We start from the raw sequence: 12824 nt of genomic DNA, 5'->3' as shown, positions 1-12824 counted from the left end.
AGTCTGGTATGAAGACCAGACAACGCTTGGTTGGGGCAATGGGGTGCTTTATTTTGATTGTGGACTGGGACTTTAAGGACATGAAGCACTGCTCCTGCTGCAAGCCTGTTTCGCTTTGTAAAACAGATTAAATAAATAAATAAATGAATGAATAAATAAATAAATGACCGGCATGTAAAGTTAGACAAGAATCTTGGGCAGTATCGCATTATTATTTGAGTCAGCGAGTCATACATTTCACAGAGATGTCCATTGTCCCACTGCAGGCCACAGACAGACAGACAGACAGACAGACTGTATCAGTAGCATGACCATTTTATGACTCTTTGAAGGGAACATCTTTATCAGCCTTGTGTTTGTGTATGAGTCACTGTGTGGGGGCTTTGGGAGAACAGAGATACTCCAGACCTCTAAGAACACTGGTGCTGATCCTTCCAGCCAAAAAACGTGGTAGTAATTCTCTTGGCTCCTAACATGCAGCGCTGTATGTCTCATGGATTGTCTGACAGCGCCATGTTGTTGGAACACACAGTGTATTTTTGTTCCCAGCCGTGTGTCAGTGATGCTGATAAGTATGTGAATCACTGTTGATTTAAGGGAACTTTACAACTTGAATAGAATGATGTTGGTTGCTCTCTCCTGGTTATTCCTTGTCTCCATCAAACCCCAGGTTCCAGCGGGCACCAAGGAGCCGCGTCCACCCAACAGTAGCTCCACATTCATCAGTACACCAAGCCACTCCCAGCTGATGGCTGAGATGATGCAGTCACACATTGTTAAGGACATATGTCTGATAGGAGCCAAGGTAGCTAACGCACACTCTACAGCATGCGCACACACGGCACATGTGGCGAACGTGATCTCTGCTCTTAACAACAATCAATTTTGTATTTTCCAGGGTTGCGGCAAGTCTGTGATTGCCAGAGAGTTCGCTGAGATGCTGGGTTACAGCATAGAGCCCGTCATGCTCTACCAGGTAAACAAAAAGCAGGTCTTTGAAAGATTCAAATTGTTCGGGGTTTTTTTTAAGTCTGTATTATCTGTGAAAACACTACAGAGCGTGAGATGAAGCAGTGTGTAATCACCAGAAAGAGCATTCATTTTTATGTCAAAGCCCCCAAATAAGCCACAGTATTTCTTTTCACACAGTTCATGTTCATGTGTTTGCATCCATCAAGTGTGTTTACGTCAGGTAGAGCATATCGGTGGAAGGGTTTGTGACCTGTGATGTCACGAAGGAGGTTTCAACCGACAGGGAGGAGGAGGGGCAGACAAACTGCACACAGCGGGGAAGGGGTAGTTTAATGAAAACTGTTTCATCAGAAGAAAATGCTCCTCTCTTTCTTTACCAGGATTTTCTCCACTCGTGTCACACTTTAACCACCAGCATAATATACAATATGTAATATACAACAAAAGTAATGGCTTTATTCACAGAATTCTTTACCTCACTTGCAACATAATCAGTTGATCGGTTGGTGAATGGCTCCCAGTCGAATCAGAATCAGAATCAGAAATACTTTATTGATCCCCGGGGGGGATTAGACTAATACAAAGTAAATAATAAAGGAAAAAATACAAAAAACGGACAGGAGCGACTGTAACAGGCTGCATGCCTAAATTGTAACTCTTTGAGTTTGGATGAACAGACATCTCCCCAGTGTAAAGCCAGGGAAGTGGGATGTAGTTGGCTGAAAGAGCCACATCTGGAGCAATATACATGTCTATGAATGGAAAGGTTGGTAAAACAACCCTGTGTGTGTGTGTGTGTGTGTGTGTATGTGTGTGTGTGTGGTCAGCCGGGTGATGATTGTGCAGGAAACGGGTGTGCTGAAACTTCATGTATTAATGCATCATGCTGCGGGTATTTTTAGCCGGCTGAGGTCAGGGGTGACTCGTGCTGCGGGAATTGCGGAATCCTTCGCCGGACAATGCGTCTCGTCAGCTCTGAACATCCCATTTTTGGAAAACACAGTGACGTGTGCGGCTAGAGTGGAATATAAAAATATTTCTTGGTGTGTCCTTCAACGGGAAAACACGCTAATAACAAAAACCCTCTCCTTCTTTAGCAAGCACTAATGAAGCTAGTGACCGTTACATAACTGGCTTCTCAGCGGGAGGCAGATAATCTACAATTCAAGAAATGCCATCAAAACTTGTGGTCAAACGTGAGCTCATTTCTCTCCAGCACACATGGAGCCGCTGGGACACATGGCTTTGCAAAAAAAAAAAAAATAGCCTGATGAGCTTAGTACACGTGTTTAGAATTTAAATGACTACAGTATTTTTCATGATGTAAGCAGGCACAGTAATCAAAATGTGTGTGTGTGTGTGTGTTGTGGTGATGCAGCGTGGTAGAAATCATGTATTGCCTCTCAGTGAAAATCCAGCCTACTCATCTCGACAGTTGCGTGGGGTCGGTGCAGGTGCTGCGTTTCTTGATGCCCTGCAAATTGGCAGGTCAAACTGACTCGACTCGGGCCCGCTCACAGGCGGACAGGCGGTCGTGATGTTGGTCGGCTCCCAGAAATCCAGAGAGAGACTGAGAGAGTGATTTGTTTCTGTGGCTGAGGAGAGTCACCCCCATTGAGGCCGCTCAGAAATTATGAATGCCAGAGGAGCTCGGACGAATGGGCAGCCGTGTCTTCCTCCCAGCCTCTGCCTGTCTGACCTCGCTGTTGTGGCTAAAGAAAGCTGTCCATTTATCTCTTACCTTTAATGGGTCATGCCTTGATTCATTCTACTTCATGATAGCACCAAATGGAAAATATAGAGCCTTTTTGTTTGACTCGTGCAGATTTTGAAAAATGTCTTCTAGCTGTGGAGCATTTAGCAGCTCAGTAATCACTGCCTGGAACAAATTGTGCAACTCCGCTTGTCTTCCCTCCTCTACCCTCTGTCTCTGCCGTGACACGGTAGCGTGATAGTGAATATGACAGTCTTGCTCCACAGACCCCCCCCCCCCCCCCCCCCCCGAACAGAAATGTGCCATTAGCTGTTATCTGTAAAGCTGAGATATCAGATATAGCAGCAGGGCCAGATCATGTGGGGACGTGGTTAAAGGAGAAAAACTGAAAAATGTAGTGTATGAAAATCTCAGCTAGCTTTATCCAATTCCACTGTGTGATAGAAAACCCACCAGCACACTGAACCACTTCCTATGTTTGCTCTCCATCCCCTCACCTCGCTTAACTTTGTCACTTGGTGTCCATTTCCTTCCTCTCCCACTTCCAGGACATGACGGCCAGGGACCTTCTCCAGCAGAGGTACACTCTCCCTAACGGAGACACGGCGTGGAGGCCGTCTCCACTGGTCACGGCTGCCATCGAGGGCAAGCTGCTGCTTCTGGATGGTATACACAGGGTCAACCTGGGAACCCTGGCTGTGCTGTCTAGGTACTTCAGTTTGCTGAAAAATATACCGTTATCTACTCACAGTATTATTTTTTAGAATCCTCTATTGATGTTGTTTTTGTAGTTCTGTTCAAGTTCAAGTTAGTTAGTCTATTCCCCTTTAAAAGATCAACACACACACACACACACACACTTCTCAGCGTATCCCACGGTGTTTTGTGTCCCAGGTTACTCCATGACAGGGAGTTGGATCTGTACGATGGGACCAGGCTGCTGAGGTGGGACAGATACCGCACACTAAAAGAACAACTGCAGCTCAGTGACCAGCAGCTGCAAGAGAGGTGCACACACACACACACACACACACACACACACACACACACACACACATCCACAGACACACACACACACAGAGGTTTATGGGTTATGTGTGGCAAAGGTCAGGAACGTTTTAGGAGCATTTCTGAATCTGTATTTGCGTCAAACATGGAAAACACGACGGTTGTGGTCCCTCGCTTTTCAAAAACAACAATAGCTTCATTCAGCATTAGCGCAATAACAGGAAGAAAGACTCAGAGAGAGAGAGAGAGAGGGGGAGAGACAAATGGAGAGGGAGGCAGAGAGTGCAGACGAAAATAGTATTCCAGGTAAACCGAGAGAGTGACGTTCAGATCGTTGACGCTGCCGTCTTTTGAAGGCTCACCCGTACAGAGTCCTCAATGGATAGGCCGCTCACAGCCGGATATCTACAGAGAGAGATGGGTGAGAAAAAACATTCAGTAAAAAATGCAAAAAGGCACATAAATGAAGAGGAGAGTGATGCGTACTGTATGTTTGTGTTATCTCCCATCTGGACCAGTATTCATATCATCCCTTTCAGGGAGGGAGTCTTACCAGGTGTTCAGACTGAAAATAGCCCAAAGTCAAAAGAATGCTTGGGTCCGCAGTGGTGGGGAGGGTTGAAAATATGATCTAGGAATGCCACAAACACTATACAGTGGTTTATAAAACTATGAGACAGCGTTTTACATTGTTTTACCGTTTGGCATTAATATATTGTTAGTGAATGACTGTTGTCGGCCTTGACCTTAACTGCTCTCTGTGTTTAACTCATGAAGTGTGTGTGTGTGTGTGTGTGTGTGTGGGTGTGCGTGTGTGTACATGCACATTTGTGCGTCTTAAAAACCCACCTAAGCTGGCAGGAAGGATGTTTGTGGTGGGGCGTCTGGGCTGAAATAAACCCACTTCCTCTTCCTCCGCTGCTGTGGCTCAGACAAAATGTGTGTTGTTTTTGTGTGTGTGTGTGTGTTTGTGTGTGTCCACCAGGATTTTATTGTGCATTACAGTACAGCTTTCAATTTTTCTCTCAGTATCCACTGTAACATTTAAGGTTTGTGGTGCAGCAAACATAGATATGGCAAAGTCAGAGATGGATGAGAAAGAACCAGCAAGTTGCTAGGCAACGGAATGTGTGTGTGTGTGTGCGTGTGTGTACATATATACTATACATGCATGTATATATTATTGTGTGTGTGTGTATGACCCCATGTGTTGCCTCCTCCTCTGTTCACTGGCTGTGTGTATCTGTGTGTTTGTGGACTGTTTATTCAGTGGTGCTCCCGCAGGGTTTCTGACCATTTCCGCCGGCTCCCGCAGATGCATCGTCCCTCTCCTGCTGAGATTGTGATCACTGCCGCCCGCAACAGTGTCTCCTATTGAAAACCTCTCTGCTTAATCCCGCAATGAAAAAAATGACATCAGCAGCCCAATTTTGCTTAAAGCAGTGGATGAAAGCGTTATGGATCGTGTCCCTGGTTCCCTGATAGTTAATGCTGTTTCCCATGGCAACAGATGCGGGAGCGTCTGACGCGGCAGTGCAAGTGTTACCGTTTACCACTCGGTTTAGGGGATGGCAATTTGGTTTAATGTTATTGATGTTTAAGTTAGATTTATGTAACTGACAACATAGCAAGACGGAGAGAAAGTGAGTGTGTGACCCAAGAGAACAAACCCAAACTTTAGTGAGCCATTTGGATAGATAGTGGGATATAGTGCATGGTTAAGCCCAATAATAACAGACTCTGATATCTTCATATATGAAATGTCTTCCCACACACTCATCCAGTGATGATGATGATGATGATGGTTAGCACCTGCTTCCGCCCATATTAGAGTAAATATATCCCGTTGCAGTGTGGGTGTCCCTGTGGGGTGATAGAAATGGACTTTGCTGTCCTCTTGAATCAGAGGATTACACAGCCAGCTGTCAAAAGTCATGCTCTTGTCCCTGGCATAGATTGGGTGGGACACACACACACACACACACACACACATCCATGACAAACGCCATGTGCACCTGCACTCTACATCAACTTGAACACGGCTGAACAGATGTGTGAACATTCTTCCACTGCTAGTGTGTAACTGTTATCTGGTGTGTGTGTGTGTGTGTGTGTGTGTGTGTGTGTGTGTGTGTGTGTGTGTGTGTGTGTGTGTGTGTGTGTGTGTGTGTGTTTGTTTGTTTGTTTGTGTGTGTATTTTCAGGTCAATCTTCCCCATCCATCCATCATTCAGGGTGCTGGCCCTGGCAGAGCCCCCAGTCGTGGGTGCCAGTACAAGCAGCAGCAGCAGCAGCAGGGGTCAGCAGTGGTTGGGCCCAGAGCTGCTCACTATGTTCCTCTACCACACTGTCACCCCCCTGGCCAAAGCAGAGGAGATGGGCCTCATACAGGGACTGGTGAGACACACACACACACACACACACACACACACACACACTGGTTACTGCTTTGGGTACCTTTTGAGAATTTAACAATAAACACATTTGTGGGCAATCAAATCTCATGTCGGTGGAATTATTATTGTGATAAACTGCTCAGATCAAAACGAAACACGCTTAAATTGTATTTAACTTGCTATTTTACATAGATAATATAATAAATGCCTGTTCTCTCAAATAACACACACACACACACAACCCATTATTTTAAAGCTACAGGTGAGTTTGTTAATATATAGGTGTCTCCTAGAAATGTACAAGAAGTGTTATATGCCTCCCTGCGGTTTCTTTAATGTTATCGTCTTTATTTCTTGCCTCAAAGCTTTTCAAAAGTTGCGAATGGTTCTGTCAGAGACATGAAAGCTTCCAAATCTGAAACGGTGCTCCACCCTGGACGTGGCTTTTGATGTGTGATGGGCTAGTTCGAGAGTGAGGGAGCGTCTGTGCAGAGTTTAACAGTGCTGAGGCTATTACAGGAGAAACACGTCCATCTGGAACTCATTCCAAATAAGTATGAAAAATGATATTTACCTTTCAGCCAGGACTCACTACAAAACAAACTGAGCCGCTAAACAAAGCTTAGTGCAGGATGTGACGTTCATTATTGGCCTTTTGTGGAGCTCAGCAACAGGAGTTCGTCCAAGTGAATAGTGACTTGGCAGTGATACTGTAAGGCGCGATGTTAAACAACTTGTTGGCCTCGCACACACTTGCACTCAAAGAGAAACACAGGCCTTGTTTGGCCATTCGCTGGGATGTTGTGTTTGCATGAATTGGCTCACCTGATGGGTAAACTGGTCTCAGGCACGTTGATACAAACAAACTTAAGAGGGGAAACGCTGCCATTACATGATTATCATCTTAACCACTCAACCGCCACTCAAGACGCCTGACGATTTGTTGTGGTTTGGGGACTTAAAGTGGTTTCATGGTACTCTTGGTTTCATTTGCATCTAATAGAAATTCAACATTATAACCTTCAAGAAGCTGGACTGTCGTATTTGACTGCACTAGTTTTAGCTAGGTGTACCTAATCTACTGGAAACAAAGTGTATGTGTCACCTGGGGGGGGGGGGGGGGAAGAAAAGCAATTCTGAATTCTTCCCTCCTTATCTAAACACCATCCTCTTCATCAGTCCTTCACTCTTTCTTTTTAGACTGCTAATGTTCCAGAGGAAGCAGCAGAGCAGCTATTGCACCTTACGCACAGTCTCCGCAAGACAAACGACCCCACGGTAAGTGTGTGTGTGTGTGTGTGTGTGTGTGTGTGTGTGTGTGTGTGTGTGTGTGTGTGTGTGTGTGTGTGTGTGTGTGCATGCTCTTACCAGTCTGTTTTCATGTGTGTGTGATCTAAGTCATTCATTTGTGTGTGGTGGTGTGTGTCCCCAGGCACAGTCTCTGGCCTCCTCTCTCTCCACCAGACAGCTGTTGAGGATCTGTCGCCGTCTCTCTCGGTACCCCGAGGAGAACATCGCTCACGCCGTCAATAAGGCTTGCCTCTCCAGGTACACACACACACACACACACACTCACGTTCATGTATTTGGGTTGTGACGCCGTGCAGGTGATTGTGACGCTAAACGATTGTGTGCGTGTGTGCTTTAGGTTCCTGCCCAGCCTGGCCCGGGCCTCTCTTGAAAAAAGCCTCGCCAACTGCTCCATACAGGCCACACCAGATCCTGCTGAACACACTCCTGACTTCAGCTGTGAGTTCCAGTCAGCTATCTAGATGAGATTTATTCAACTGCTCAATATTCCTAAAGACATTTCACGGAGTAAATAGAATTGTAAATTACATCAATTTAATTAGAAGAGAGAACATTTCCGTGTTCAAATCAATCAGCATACAAGCACTTTCCTGTGTGATTAGAACATTCTGGTTATTGTAGTCAGCCAACCGCTTTGTCTTCACCGCAGGCGTCGGCGTTTTTTGGTTCCGTTTCACAGAGGTCAGACATGATCCACCTCTAACTATAACCAAATACAGCAAAGAACGTTGTTTTGTAGAAAAGGTGCGGACGGAAAGTAGGATTCAACATCCTCAAAGCAAATGAAACCTTCAAACCGAAATCAAGTCTGTTTCTTAAGAAATAAGAGTCACACGTGCAGTCATTATGATTACAAAGAGCTGAGACACCGTAGCGATTTGAAAAACGTTGAGTGTGTGTGTGTGTGATTAGTGTTTCATGATCAGTGTGTGAGAGCTGGGAGTTCATATAAAGCCGTTCCGTCGTGAATGATTGTGGCGATGTGCACAGTGGCTCTCTTCATTTCATTTCATGAGCTAATATGCTGGGGAGGTATGATTACGTGACATATTTTATTTATTTATGCTGTAGCTACCTTTTATTAAACTTGAATCAATAATACAAATGTTACGTTACTTGCGAAACCATATTGAGCAGAGTTCTGATTGCATCAGTCCAGAATTAGAATAGGAGCAAAAATGATGAAAACAGCGCGATACAGAATTATTACTGAATGTATTTCCGAGAAACAGCAAAGCAGATGGTTGGCAGCGTCAGACGTTGCTTCCTGTGCTACAAAATGTGTAAGTGACAGTAATGTTGATGTGCGCCACTAGCATCCTGTTGATCAGTATCGGAATTGGAAGTAGATGACGCGTCAGGAGCATAAATTATGAATTGGGGGCTCACAAGTCCTGAGCCTAGAGAAGCAGGTCAAGGTTTGATTGGTCACATACAAATGTGGATTGGGGTATAAGGAACAGTTCCACCAATAAATTTGACTGAAGAAGCTACTGAGTTCGTGGAGTTGCTCGGTAACGAACGGTAGAAGACCCCCCAGTGTCACACACACACACACACACACACACGCACACTCAACGCCTCCCCCTGTATTTCTCTAGGTATGGTGAAGGATGGCGTGTTGACTATTGGCAAAGTGTCTGCTCCCGTCTACAACGCCAGCGAGAAAATGAAGGTTCCAGATGTGCTCTTCTATGATAATCCTCAGGTAATTACACATCGACAGATATACTTAGTGAGACACATGTCAGCACAAACCAAACAATGCTTGTGTGATTGTAAGCGAGGGCCAGAAAAGACATTTAATTCCAGGGCCTGACCCAGATTTGATCACATGAGGGCAGAAAGCCAGAATAATCCGTTGTGTTTGGGGTTGTTTTTTTTATTTCTCTCTCAAACTGAGAAAGATCACTTTATTGTGTTCTTCACCGCACAATATTCATAGTATTCGTTCATTCAAATGAGGTCACAAACGCCAATGAAAAGACAACTCTGATCCTTTCTGTTTCCCTCCAGTCTCATCCCTCTCCCTTCTCTTTCTCTTCCTTGTTATTATTAATATTACTCCTTGTCCTTGTTGCGGTATGTGACAGTATTTCATTATGAAGGATTTTACTTTTAGTTCTGGTATTAGCTGTTATTTTCCAAGGCCGCGCTCTTTGTTGTCCCTGCGAGGCCCTTTTCAGATGCGTTGGCGTCTCAGAGGTTCTTGGCCTGGCCCAGTACACTGTGCCTGACCTCTGATTGCTGTTATTGTGTATAATGTGTAGTTGAAATCGTTATGACTAAGAGCAAAAGTCATGCAAAATCAGGACAGTACATACCTTACATCTATAAACGCATAGAAAGGGACATCATGCTCTTTTAGAGAGTTAGGCTGTTCAGACAAGACGGAAGCAACGAAAAAAGCCTCCCGTCAGAAGTCGGGTATGTTGGGGTTTGCCAGTTTCTGTAACTTTCAGACGCCAGAAATATGACAGTCAGCTCCCGCTTTACGCAGTGACCGTCCAAATGTGCAAACTGGAGGTGTGAAAATGGGCAGAACTCCAAGCACTCAGCGAAATCTTTCCTCCGTCTTCTTCCCAGTCCTACTTTTGTCGCTGTCCGTGTTGAAAGCTGAAGTGTGCCCGCTTCTGTGCTGGCAGCGACTAGAGGCAGTGTGCTTTTTAGAAAAACACACAACAGACGCAGACTCTTCCTACATCTTCATGTTTTAAATGCAACTTCTAGCATTAAACACTCATCAAGAAGTATAGCAACCTGTAAGCTACTGTGCCTGTGCTATGGCTTCTAGTTCAACACAATGACATGATTTAGAAGCCAACGCTTACCATCTGTACGTAAAACGTGAACTACCGTCCAGTTCATTTAATGCTTACGTGACAGATTCAGAACGTTCCACGCCAGCGGCAGCCATCTTGGATGTTTACGAAAAGGCCTCAACGGCGCTTAAACCCGTCCCATATTACGTAAATGATAGTGATTGGCAGGACCCGAATCAGGCCGGGAACGGGAGGGGGGCAGACGCATCTGCCAGAGCAAATAAAACATGAGCTCGCAGACTCGTCTGGTTCCCAGGCTAACGCGCCCATGTAAGGTAGACGTTAGGTTTCACCAGGAGAAACATTTGTACGCCGTCTTTTGTTTACTTTGACGTTGGTGTCTCATGTCTGATCCCCATCTTATCGGCCGCTGAGGCCCAGTGTGACCGAACCGTAGCGTGCCCAGGGAGGAACCAGCTAAGGAAATGACACCCTGACATCCTCAGGCAATGTTAATGACGCCATGTGACCCAGATTTATCTCTTTGCCACTCTCTTTCTCTCTGGCCTCATTCTGCCCTCTGCTTGTATTGGACGCTGAAATAAGAGTGGGAGAGGGTGAGATAGGATGAGAGCAAGGAGGATGCCCTACTTTTGAATGACCTGTTTTCTGTCTTCAGAGTAGGAGCACAGTTGTAACAGGCATGGGGAACAGAGGGGAGGAGAAAAGCAAACCTCCACATTTCTGCATAAACCCATGTGGTTTTGAGATTTAAGATTTTCTGTCTTCAAACAGGGACAACAGTCCTTTTTTTCCATATGTGAAATGCAATTCGCCACAATGCCCATATGGGTTCCATTGACGAGTGTGAGTCCATAAAAGTATTTTGTCAGTTGAAGGTTTGTTTGCTTAAATCTCTCTGCAGCACATGATGGTGATGGAGGACATGTTGAAAGACTTTCTGTTAGGAGAGCACCTCCTCTTGGTGGGCAACCAGGTGAGTGACATATCGGTGCTTGTTAAGTGCAAAATATCGTAACTTCCTGCTTTACTTAGAATTCCTCAGTAAAGAGCCCTGAAGAGATCGAGCCTCAAGAGCTTTGATCCATAGAGGTCCAATGGTGTGATGTAAAACAAACAGAGCTTAGACTTCGTCTCAGTGACGGAGGCCACACATGTCAGCCCTGCGAAGTGTTATGAAACCAGCTCCCTCCACCCTGATGCCACCCTCCAACCCCAACCGCTCACAGCTGACTGCGGGCACGACGAAGCATGTAGCACTTCCTCGGGGACACTCTGTGCCCCCAGTCAGGTCCTAACGGGCAGGGTTGAAGGGTGGAGGGAGGAGGAGGAGGAGGAGGAGTGAAAGTGGACATGTTGTACTGGCAGCCCAGGGGAGGCTGTCTGTGTGTGGTTTTGCATTAATGTTTATGTGTGTGTGTGTGTGTGCATGTGACAGTGGGAGTGGGAGAAGCTATTTGCAAATCTGACTGCATGACCATGCATGGGCGAAGCTGAGACATTAGGAGCTGTCAGAGCGGCTTACTGGCCGTCTGACAGATTGGCCGAGAGACTCTGCCGCCGTCCAGGAGAGGCAGGCTCTGTGGGAAGCCAGTGGGAGTCCCAGAGAACAACCCCTGTCAGAACGTAACACCATCAAAACTAAGGGACGCACTCGGCTCTCCCTCTCAGCGCTGCGTCTCTGCGGAGGGAATGGACACCTCCTCAATCTCGCTTCACAGCTTCCTATGTTACTGAAACACAGTTTGTGTGTTAAGATTAATTTCATTAAATGCTTCTGGGTGCTGAATGTTTTGTTTATCCTTCCACAGGGCGTGGGCAAGAATAAGATAGTGGACCGGTTCCTGCACCTCCTGAACCGGCCCCGAGAATACCTGCAGCTCCACAGGTGAGGAGAATCAACGTGTTATTTACCCAAATGAGGAACTAGAAGATCTAAACTGTGCCACATGCTAACATGAACTAGTGAACTTTCCATCTGCACCAAGAGCCTTAAAGAGAATTAGGAGGAAATGTCTCTTTTATAATCCTATTTCGGTGTCCATAGGCAGCTTCTCTTTGTGAGTCTAACTTGTGTATTCATGTACAGAGTTTTCCATGTGGGTCACCAGCTGCGGAATAGCCCAGAGGATCATTATCAGTAATCAGTCGAGAGATGTTCTATTATTTTTCTGCATTAAAAGTTCATAGTCTCAGGGTTCAGTCCATGGTGGTGTGTTAACACTGCATCTTGTTATTACTGTTGGATACAGGACCACATCATTCTAAAACAGTCATCTGCATCTACTGTGGTTGGCAAACTACGATGCTTTTCAGAAGTTAAAATCCCCCGTGTTTCGTTTAAGTACTTAACGTCTTCCAATAGGAGGAACAAAGCAACCCCATTTAAAGGAGACGTGAGCGGCCAGCGTTCTCTCTCACTAGCCTGCCATCCTTTGCCTTCCCATCTAAGGCTGTCAAAAACGATATAGGTCCTCAGTAAATTAGGCCGTCCTTCGCCAGAACAAAGACTTCACATGCCCGCATTAAAGACAAACCGTTTGAAGAAGCCCTTGTTAACTCGGGTTGGTTGCTTATATAAATACTCCCAATGATCACACCTCAGGAAAATTAGGTCAGAGTTGCTCATCCATAGATCAAT

At 45.6% G+C, this 12824-nt stretch overlaps 1 protein-coding gene across 1 annotated transcript in view; it reads left to right on the top strand.

Moving 5' to 3' along the window:
• The window catches only part of vwa8 (von Willebrand factor A domain containing 8), a 28876-nt gene that overhangs the window by 9033 nt on the left and 7019 nt on the right, over positions 1–12824 (top strand). Inside the window, exons 11-21 of the mRNA XM_070914958.1 lie at positions 671–805; positions 899–976; positions 3235–3395; positions 3581–3694; positions 5898–6090; positions 7290–7367; positions 7522–7637; positions 7738–7838; positions 9002–9108; positions 11088–11159; positions 11995–12071. Coding sequence (XP_070771059.1) covers positions 671–805; positions 899–976; positions 3235–3395; positions 3581–3694; positions 5898–6090; positions 7290–7367; positions 7522–7637; positions 7738–7838; positions 9002–9108; positions 11088–11159; positions 11995–12071 — 1232 coding nt within the window. The remainder of the gene's footprint in view (positions 1–670; positions 806–898; positions 977–3234; positions 3396–3580; positions 3695–5897; positions 6091–7289; positions 7368–7521; positions 7638–7737; positions 7839–9001; positions 9109–11087; positions 11160–11994; positions 12072–12824) is intronic.

This window comes from Enoplosus armatus, chromosome 11 (assembly GCF_043641665.1).
Source record: "Enoplosus armatus isolate fEnoArm2 chromosome 11, fEnoArm2.hap1, whole genome shotgun sequence".
NCBI lineage: Eukaryota > Metazoa > Chordata > Actinopteri > Centrarchiformes > Enoplosidae > Enoplosus > Enoplosus armatus.
The sequence above is the reverse complement of the archived record's forward strand: the minus strand, read 5'-3'. Positions and strand labels throughout refer to the sequence as shown.